General features: G+C 40.5%; 1 protein-coding gene across 1 annotated transcript; it reads right to left on the bottom strand.

Annotated features, from left to right (window-relative positions):
* Nucleotides 1-7,685: 7,685 nt before the first annotated feature.
* LOC145164230 (uncharacterized) lies at nt 7,686-9,537 on the bottom strand. The gene is made up of 2 exons (XM_079082953.1): nt 8,936-9,537; nt 7,686-8,406 (listed from the first exon to the last, which is right to left on the bottom strand). Exons 1-2 carry the CDS (start codon nt 9,535-9,537, stop codon nt 7,686-7,688), a joined length of 1,323 nt encoding a protein of 440 aa, XP_078939079.1.
* Between the last annotated feature and the right edge of the window lie 201 nt (nt 9,538-9,738).

The raw sequence follows: 9,738 nt of genomic DNA, 5'->3' as shown, positions 1-9,738 counted from the left end.
ACATCATTATGGCATATCACATCATTAGCATGCTTTTTCCTAATCATCACAGGAAAACATTTCCAAGAAATTATAACATGCTGGTGGTTGTCGAGGCCAACAAAATTAATAACCCTAAATATTACACACTAAAATAGTGTATAGCGGTAAAGGGATCGAATCCACGGAGATTGGTTCAATTTTATAACTCTATGAAAAATCTCTTTGTAAATATACTTGTAAAATGACAATAAATTAAAAATAGGGGGTTTGGTCTTTTGAAATACTTGAAATAAACTAGAATTAAACTAAGATTTAAATAGACAATTTCAACAAAAATAAGAGTTTGATGTAAAATCAATAAGGGAAGGATGATTGACTTAAGGTTTCCTCACTTTGACTTTTGATGAACATATCATTAGAATCCAATGGTGCAATACTTGATTTAAATCCTTAATTTGTCTATAGTAATCCAAGAAGCTTGAGATTACCTAGACTTTTCTTAGTTGTTAAAATGGTTAGAGAAGCTCATAACAATTTCCGTAGTCAAAGTCACAATTTCCATTAAGCATGTAATTAGTGAAATTCAACTAGCATTAAGAACTAAAAAGTCACCAAATCCAAGAGGAGTCAAATGCTTTCACTACCATGTTGGAGGAAATGTTTTTATGATTGTGTGAAGAAAAACTAACAAAAAAATCATTTGTTGCTTGCTAATTTGAGGATCCTTTACTTAATTAAGAAATTAGCCAACTAATCACCACAAACACATTTAAACTCATGAATAAAAATATACAAGTAGTGATAAGATGTTAAAACACAAAACATTCCAATAAAGATTTAAGAACTAGTTCATGGATTCTTCAACATTCAACAAAAGTTCAAAGGATTTAACAAAAGTCAACCAAGTTTAGTTTAGCCAAGCATGGCTAAACCCAAAGAAACAAAGTTAGAAAAGATTTTACCAAACATTCTACAAGATTCAAGAGCAAAAATGATGAAGTTCTTGAGGGTTCTTGGCCTTCAAAATGCTCCAAAATCTCCAGAGAAATGATGAATTTTCGGATGTGCAAGAGTCCCCAAAAAATGGGCACCAAGTTCCTCAAATAGCCTTCCAAATGAAATTCTGAATTTGCCCCTGCAGTGTTGTGCGCGACCCGCGTGCTGTTGCACGGGTGGGTTGCACGGGTGGTGCCTGATATGGGCTTCTTTGAGTTTTTGGGCCTCCAAAGCATATCCCACTGGCCCAGTTCGAGTCCACTAAGCTTGTAGTCCATGATTCTTCATGTTTTCTTCAATTTAAGCCCAAGATGACTATTCCAAATGATCCATAGCTCACGTAATCAACCGATCATTAATCTCCACATGCTCGAATATTCTTCCGGTTCTTGCAAATTCAAACTTTATTTTCTCCAAGCCTTCAAATAATCATCAAGCCCGCTCTATGCATCAACTTCCATTATTATAAAGCCCAAGATCCTTGACATCCTCTAAGTCCAATCGCTTCCTAAAGATCCCACTCCGCTAATCTCCTTAAAATCTGCAATTAAGCTTACAAAACTAGAAAGTACCCGAAATGGTCATAAAATAACAAAAAGGAAAATATGCATGGAAATTAACTAAATTATTGATGAAATATGCTAAAACAAACTATAAAAAGAAGTAAATAAAATGAAACTATCAAATCACCCCAAGCTTAAACCTTACTTGTCCTCAAGTAAGACAAGACTAAAATGAATTCGGGATGAACTAACCTAAGAAAAATAAAAAAATGGACAGAATCGCGGAACCTGATAACCGTTAGTCAACATGGTCAGAATTGATCTTGCTATTATCTCATGACTTTTTCATCTGATGACAATGGAACCATAAACCACAACTAGGACGACTCCTCTAGGTGAGTAAGGAGGGATGGTCAGTCGCAGACCTAATGGAACATGCATACAATGAAGAACATCTGTAGTAGGGAGAAAACAGCTGGATGGGCTCGTATGGAGCTCTTTTTTTAAGTATACACTCTTATCCCGAAAGTTGCGTGATCTCACGTTTGTCGGCCACTCTCAAGTATGATTGGGTTTCATCGCTCAGGAACCGTTGTAGGAATCCGTTCACTAAGTGTTGGCCCAAACCTCCCGTAGTATCCGTCTCGACAGTCTGCCTAACATCACCAATTTGCAAAAACAACTCAATCTATGTACAACAAAACATTCCTAAATAAATGAGCGATCAAAAGTCGGGTGACCAAAATATAGGAAAATTTGTTCAATAATTGAACCGGTCACCCATCTATGATAAACGCAGCTCGTAATAATGATATGTTTTTTTATCAAGAAAACTTTTTGACTCAAAATTTGGTTCCCAAAAGTATGTGAGTGGAACCGAAAGGGTAATAATGTAATCCGAATGGTCTAAGTGTGAAAACGACCATGTGTGGAGTATAAAGATGTACGCTCCTTTTCAAACTTGTGATTTCTCAAAAATAATGAAAATGTCCAAATGTGGACTAAAAGGCTCTCTAGAATCCTAAGAAAATCGCAAAAAGAATATGGTGATGTAAAGAGACCGGATATGGATTCTACTCGGGGACAAGCACCAGTGCTTCATCCTAACGGTTCAAGCATGATCAAGTGTGGTCCTCTCGGCCATATGGACTGCAAGGCTAATAACATCCATTGTTATAGTATATCCTACAGTTGTTAGTATTGCATGCATATTTCTTCATGAAAGCTACCTGGCCATGATCACTTACCCCTTTAAGCTTCCAGCACCTGATCCCAAGTATGAAGTCCCAAACTGCAACTAGTGGTCCCGGTTCGATGGGTGAGATAGCAACAAGATCCTGGACCAATAATGATACAATAACTGTGAACCTGTTCCATGGCATCCAATGGGGGGTGAGAACAAACAAACAACAAAAAGGCATGAATGCTAATTCCCTAAGCTAAATGTTATGCAAAAATAAAAAGTAGGAAAGAAGAAAGTAAAATCTTTTTGGAATTTTATAAAATAAAAAAAATGAATGCAAAATAGCTTAAAACTAAAATGTTATGCAACCTAATTAAAAAAAATACATGAATAAGTAAAAGGAAATACCCCACCTCAAGCTTAAGAACAAGCATTGTCCTCAATGCTTAAGGTAAGGGCGGAAATGACCTAAATCGGAGGATCGGGCGGCGAGAAATTCCCGTGGCGATAGTGGTAATTCCACATATCCTGGACCTGGCGGGAAGTGGGTGGGAAGGACTGCTCCAGTCGACTAACGCGTGTTGCCACATCTTGGATGACTTGGGTGTTCTCTTGAGTTTAAGTGTCGATACGCTGAACCGTGGAGAACATTGTGGTAAACTAGTCAAAGAATGCAGGGGGAAGTATGATGGGATATCGTGTCCCCCCTGCTGTCGCGACTGGTCAAAATGGTGTGGAGGGGCCTGGAGGTGGTCATGCTGATACATCGGCTGCTGCACCGGAGGCTGGTCAAAATGGTCTTCGGCCTCAGGCATCTCATCGTCCTCTTCATCATCATCTTCCTCTGGCTCCTTTGCGTTGTCACCCTCATCATCGACGAATTCTGGAAATACACCTGCTTGGGTCAACTGATCTGGAGGAAGCCAAGTGTCGGGGTCGTCTGGGTCGAATGAAGAATCGATCCAACTTGGAAGGATGTAAACCGGGGTTTTGTCAGAGTCTAGCCAACTGTACTTGCGGGTTCCCCGATCGAGCAACATTTCCATCCGAATGAGAGCATCACAGTCTAGCAGGTAGTTGGTTGGGGTATCGACAGGTATGTACTCGGGAGCAGGGAAGTCTAGGCCGACGGCTCGACCTATGATCGTGATAAGTCCCCCGATGAAAATTTTCCCCGTAGTGCGCTGACGTATGGAGTCGCATTTGTCTAAAAAGAAGGCTGAAAAACTGAGGGAGAGTCCGCGCCTCATGCTTCTGAGGAAAAATAGCTCACATCTGTTGATCTGACCGGGCTCGAGGCGCCCGAAGATGCTTGTCGTGAGAATTCAGTGAGCAATTCGCCAGCAGGGGTGAACGATGTGCTTGGCTCGCTGTCGGCTTGGGTTGAAGGTAGTGAGACCGGAAATTTGCATCCAAAAGTGTGCATCCGGGTTACGCAGAAAATCTTGGTACTCTTGATGTTGGGGACTGATGCAGTATGGATCGTCAACACCCATGATGGAATCAAGGTCTGTGTATGTGAGCCTATGGTGCTCCCCTTTCAACTGGAATGTGAGGACTCTCGTCGCATCGTCTCGTGCATATGTGCTAAGAAATTCCATTGTGGGTTCCTCATAAGTTCTGTCACAGAGTATAAGAAAACCACGCCAACTCATTTTTTGGAACAGAAATGATACGCCATCGTGCACCCCAAGCTTTTTCATGGACTTTCTATGGTAGAATTTTGTCGGCCGGATTGTGCGACCCCGAAGGTTGGAGCGATAATCTTTGATTTCAGCATTGGTGAGGGAAGGATCTCTTCCCTCTTGTCCTCCCTTTTTGTGTTTACCGGCTGCTTTGCGTGATGGACCGACGACATCCTTTTGCGGGTTAGGATCAACTAGTTTTGCCCATTTTTAAGACCTACAATATTAAAAACATTTCACCAAAGTAATCCCTAACCTCACCACTCGCAAATGAATGCAACTGTTTTTAAACCGAACACAAAAATCCCAATAAATAATTGCACCCAACTTTTTGACAATTCAAAATGGTTTCAAACAACACAACTCGGTTCGATTTGACAATTATAACAAAAATTCGGCAGAATTTCTAGTCAAAATGAACAAACCCCAACCAAAGTTTAAACACTTTTAAGCAAATTCCCAAACAAAGTAACCAATTTTAAGTTTTAACCATTTTCAAACCAATTTTTCTAAGTAAACCAGGCAATAACTAACGATCCTAGGCAATTTTCAAAGCATGATTGGTTGCAATTATCGTATTAGACCAATGCAATGTAATAAAAACCAAGGAAAGAAGATACCCGAATCAATCGTTTCGTGCCAAAAATTAAACTTGAACCCGAAATCCGCTACCGTGCACCCCAAGCTTTGTGGTTGTTCGTGGGTGCCAAAATGCAAGACTTGTTCACTAAAACAATAATTTCAACTTGATTTTTTGCGAAAAATCTGGCGGCAGCTCGGTGTGGCTCAAAATTTCCGGCGAAATTTTTGGTGAGATTTTGAGGTTTTGTTCGGTGGGATGTATAGAGCTTGGAAAAAGAAACACTTTGGTGGTGTCGGAATCGCGAGAGGTGGCCGGAGTTGGCCGGAAAATGGTCGGAAAGCGGCGAGGTAGGTGGTGGTGGCGCCCCTATTTCTGGCGGTGGATCGGAGGAATTTTTGGGTGGGTTTGTAAAGAATGGAAAGTGGTGAAGAATGGCGGTGGTCTCGCCGGATTCCGACCGGTAGAACTCCGGGAAATCGAATTTTAGTGAGAGGTGGGTGTTTGTATTCTTGAGAGTTTGAGAGAAAAATGGTAGGGTTTGTTAGGGTTGAATGAAGATGATGAAATGCTGGAAGTTTTAATCCATGGTCAAGTTCTGGTCAACGAAAGTCAATGTTAGTCAACTCATTAATCCACCTGGTCAACAGAAGTCAAAGCTGGTCAACAAAAATAAGGCATGGTCGTCAGGCAGCACGCAGGTCGCGCAGGGGGGCACGCGGGTCGCGCAACCTCTGCAGTTACGAGCTATGTTTGTGTCGCAAGTTGGAGTCCGGCCGCGCACACCAGCCGCGCACCCGTACGTGGGTCGAGCAACCTGTAACTCCCAGTTCTCGATTTTTCTCCGTTTTCTTCCGTTTCTTCACTAGTTTTTGCCTTGGAAGGTCCCAAACATCTAAAAACTCTCGAATGCTTCAAAATTAACTCCAAAAGAGACATTGTTAGATGCCGTTTTATGCATCTTATAGGGTAGTTTTCATTAGCATTTAGGATCATATTTTGCACATTTGCATGTCATTTGTTTAAATAATGTTCAGCTCATGTCATTCGCAAGAATTCCCGTACTGCTCATGTTTTTATGTCAATTTCAGATAGTTCGAGTGGAGCAGTGCATTGGGAGCAGTTGGATGTGCGTTTGGAGCTTAAAATGGAGCTTGGGACTTATGAAGAATTATGAGGAATGCTTGAAAGATGATTTGGTCAAGAAACATTTGATTGAATTGATCACCAGAAGATAGAATCGGCAATCTAAAGTTAAAGGATGTTGCTGGCAGCTTTGACCCCATGTCAGTATTTTGACCATATCTCGAGAACCGTAACTCCGATTGACGCGATTCAAAATGATCTGAAAAGTAGACGAAATTTCGGACGTCTTACGCACAACCTGCGATCGCATATTGCCTTCATGCGATCGCAGGTTAGGTCGCAACTTGTCATCGAGGTTCTTTTGTGCCAAAAAGTCATCCGGAAGTGAAAAATGAAAACCTGCGATCGCAGGTTGCGTACATGCGGTCGCAGGTTGGCCAAAAAGTTCCAGAATAGCATCCTACTTCATTAAAAAGGCACGAGACGCGTTTACTTCAAAACCTGCGATCTCATGTATGTCCTTTGCGATCGCAGGTACGTCGTTTTGACAGCTAGACGTATAAATACAGCCTCATAACCTTCCAGTAACCAAAGTTGGCGATTCCAGAGGTTTCAGACGACGAAAATACGATTTTGGAGGCGTTTCTTCTCCGATTTCAACGATTTCTGAAGATATGAAGACTTTGGATCATCTCCTACGTTTAGTTTATTAAGATTAGTAGTTTGATGTCTCTTTTCATTTGTTTTTATCAGATTTTAGCCATGTCTGGCTAAACCCTAGTTTTCAGTTTTACAAAGACGAGTACTTTTCATGTGATTGATCATTAGATCTGATTTTTGATTTGTGTTTCTATCTAGATTCTTCAGTTTTGTTCTTAATGAATGTTTGATTTTGATTCTTGTTAGTCTGATCACCTAGCTAGGGTTTTATCATTCCAGTTAATCAGTTAATAGAATTTGTAATTGTTCTTGTCAACTGGTAAAAGTAACAAGTATCAGATTGGTTCCGTGTTGGGATTTAACTCTGGTATAAACTGTAAAAATCATATCTTTACGCTTCCGAGCATGTGAGAAGTATTAGGTATTGCTGGGAATTTTGCACAGATCATAAAGTTGCTTTTCTGATTTAATTAAGAGCTTGTTTAATTGAACAGTAAAAAGTTAGGGTTAATTGAAGATCTTGTTTTGATTAACTAGTTTAGGTAAAAGAGAAATTACTAGAGCTTGTTAGTTTTTCTCAGTACCAGCTTAGATAGAACGCATCTCAAATAATCAGATTTGGATCAGTTGCAAGATTAGGAAAGTCGCAGCAGAATTGGAATTGTTTTTATTATTGACTTTCATTTACTTTATTATCACTGCATTTCTAGTTATTAGTTTTAATCAAAAACCCCCCTTTTATATTCTGTTTCTTGACTAGATGTGCCTGATGCAAAAAGGGATTGACTTTTAGGCTGTGTCCCTGAGGATTCGTCCCTGCTTCCCTGTGCTATATTTTTAGTGCAACCAGCAGTGATAAATTTATTTGTTTAATATGTGCGCGACAGCGTGTTAATAGACATCAAAACATATTCAAAACTTCTTTATTCGAATGTGATAACACGAAAACATAATACTTTCCAAAAATGACCATCTTTAACGTCTTTGGCGAGACGTCTTCCTTGTTTGCTTCAACACCTCGGGACATCAAAATGGATAATTTCAAGAGCATTAGCATTGAAACCTTCATAGAATGGCTTCAAACGGTGCCCATTGACTTTGAAAATTTGTCCCGTCTTTTCGCTTTGAATTTCCACCGCCCCATGGTCAAAGGTCTTTATCACAATAAAGGGCCCAATCCATCTTGACCTTAGCTTGCCCGGAAATAACTTCAATCGTGAATGGTAAAGTAAGACCCTATGCCCCGGTTCAAAATGCTTCCGGGTGATGGACTTGTCGTGGAAGAGCTTCGTTTTTTCCTTGTAAATTCTCGAGTTTTCATAAGAGTCATTTCTCAATTCTTCTAACTCTTGAAGTTGAAGCTTCCTATGTCTTCCCGCCTCATCAATATTGAAATTGCATTGCTTTACCGCCCAAAATGCACGGTGATCCAATTCCACGGGAAGATGACATGGCTTTCCAAAAACCAATCTAAATGGAGACATGCCTATCGGGGTTTTATAAGCAGTCCGGTAGGCCCATAAGGCGTCATCAAGCCTTAAACTCCAATCTTTTCTTGTTGGGTTCACTGTTTTCTCAAGAATACTCTTCACTTCACGATTTGAAACCTCCGTTTGACCATTCGTTTGATGGTGGTAGGCGGTAGAGACGCGATGGGTCATGTTGTACTTATTCAATAAAGCCTCCACCATCTTGTTGCAGAAATGCGTCCCTCTATCACTAATCAAAGCCCTAGGCACACCAAACCTCACAAAAATATTAGACTTCAAAAACTCGATAACCGTTTTGGTATCATCCGATCTTGTGGCTTTGGCCTCAACCCATTTTGAGACATAGTCAACCGTGAGTAAGATGTAAACGTTGCCAAATGAGACAGGGAATGGGCCCATAAATCAATTCCCCATACGTCAAAAACTTCACAAAAAAGGATGGGATTTTGTGGCTTTGATTTTTTTGTGAAATGTCCCCCGTCATTTGGCACCGTTCATAACTTTTACAAAATAAATAACAATCGCGTGACATGGTTGGCCAAAATAGTCTACATTCGAGAACTTTTCTCAAAGTTCGGGTAGGTCCGAAATGTCCCCCACAAGCAAATTCATGACAAAATTGTAAAATGGATTGATGTTCTTGTTGGGGCACACATCGCCTAATGATTTGATTGGGACAATGTTTCCACAAATAAGGTTCATCCCACACGTAGTATTTTACATCACTTTTCAATTTATCTTTTTGAGCGCGTGTGAATGTGTTGGGATACCTTTTCGTGACCAAAAAGTTAACGATATCATCATACCAAGGAATAGATTGAGTAAGGGAAAAGAGATGCTTATCCGGAAACTCGTCCCGCAACGGGAGAGGAGTTTCATTTGAAATGATCCGGCTTAGGTGGTCGGCAACAAGGTTCTCGCATCCACTATTGTCTCGGGTTTCCAAATGAAATTCTTGCAATAATAAGATCCACCGGATGTATCTTGGCTTTGCATCTTTCTTTTTCATCAAGTACTTGAGAGCCGCATGATCCGAATGCACTATAACTTTGGTGCCAAGTAGATATTGCCTAAACTTCTCCAAAGCGAACACTATGGCCGATAGCTCCTTCACCGTGGTAAAGTAGTTGCTTTGAGCGTTGTCTAGTGTCCTCGATGCATAGTAGATCACATGGGAGTCTCTTCCATTCTTTTGACCCAAAACGGCGCCAATAGCATAATTGCTTGCATCACACATGATCTCGAAGGGAAGATCCCAATTTGGTGCTTGTATGATGGGGGCGGATGTAAGCAATTCCTTGAGCTTGTCGAAAGCTTCTTTGCACGCCTCATTGAACTCGAAATCAACCTCTTTTTGCAAGAGTTGACACATTGGTCTTGTTATCTTTGAAAAGTCCTTGATGAACCTCCGGTAGAATCCGGCATGACCTAAAAAAGAACAAACTTTCCGAACACAAGTCGGGTAGGGTAAGCTTTGAATAACATCAATTTTTGCCTGATCTACCTCAATTCCTTTCTTAGACACAATGTGACCCAAAATAAGACCTTGACTCACCATAAAATGACATTTCTT

Source organism: Lactuca virosa, chromosome 3 (genome assembly GCF_052849685.1).
Source record: "Lactuca virosa cultivar CGN04683 chromosome 3, Lactuca_virosa_CGN04683_v6, whole genome shotgun sequence".
Taxonomy (NCBI): Eukaryota; Viridiplantae; Streptophyta; class Magnoliopsida; order Asterales; family Asteraceae; genus Lactuca; species Lactuca virosa.
Note: the sequence above shows the minus strand (reverse complement) of the source record. Positions and strands in the feature narration are given on the sequence as shown.

Coding starts and splice junctions, on each gene's coding strand:
- LOC145164230 (XM_079082953.1), bottom strand. CDS start 9,537: ATGTGTCAACTCTTGCAAAAAGAGGTTGATTTCGAGTTCAATGAGGCG. Junction 8,407..8,935: donor AACTTTTTGGTCACGAAAAG/GTATCCCAACAC, acceptor TGGTGTGCCTAG/GGCTTTGATTAGTGATAGAG.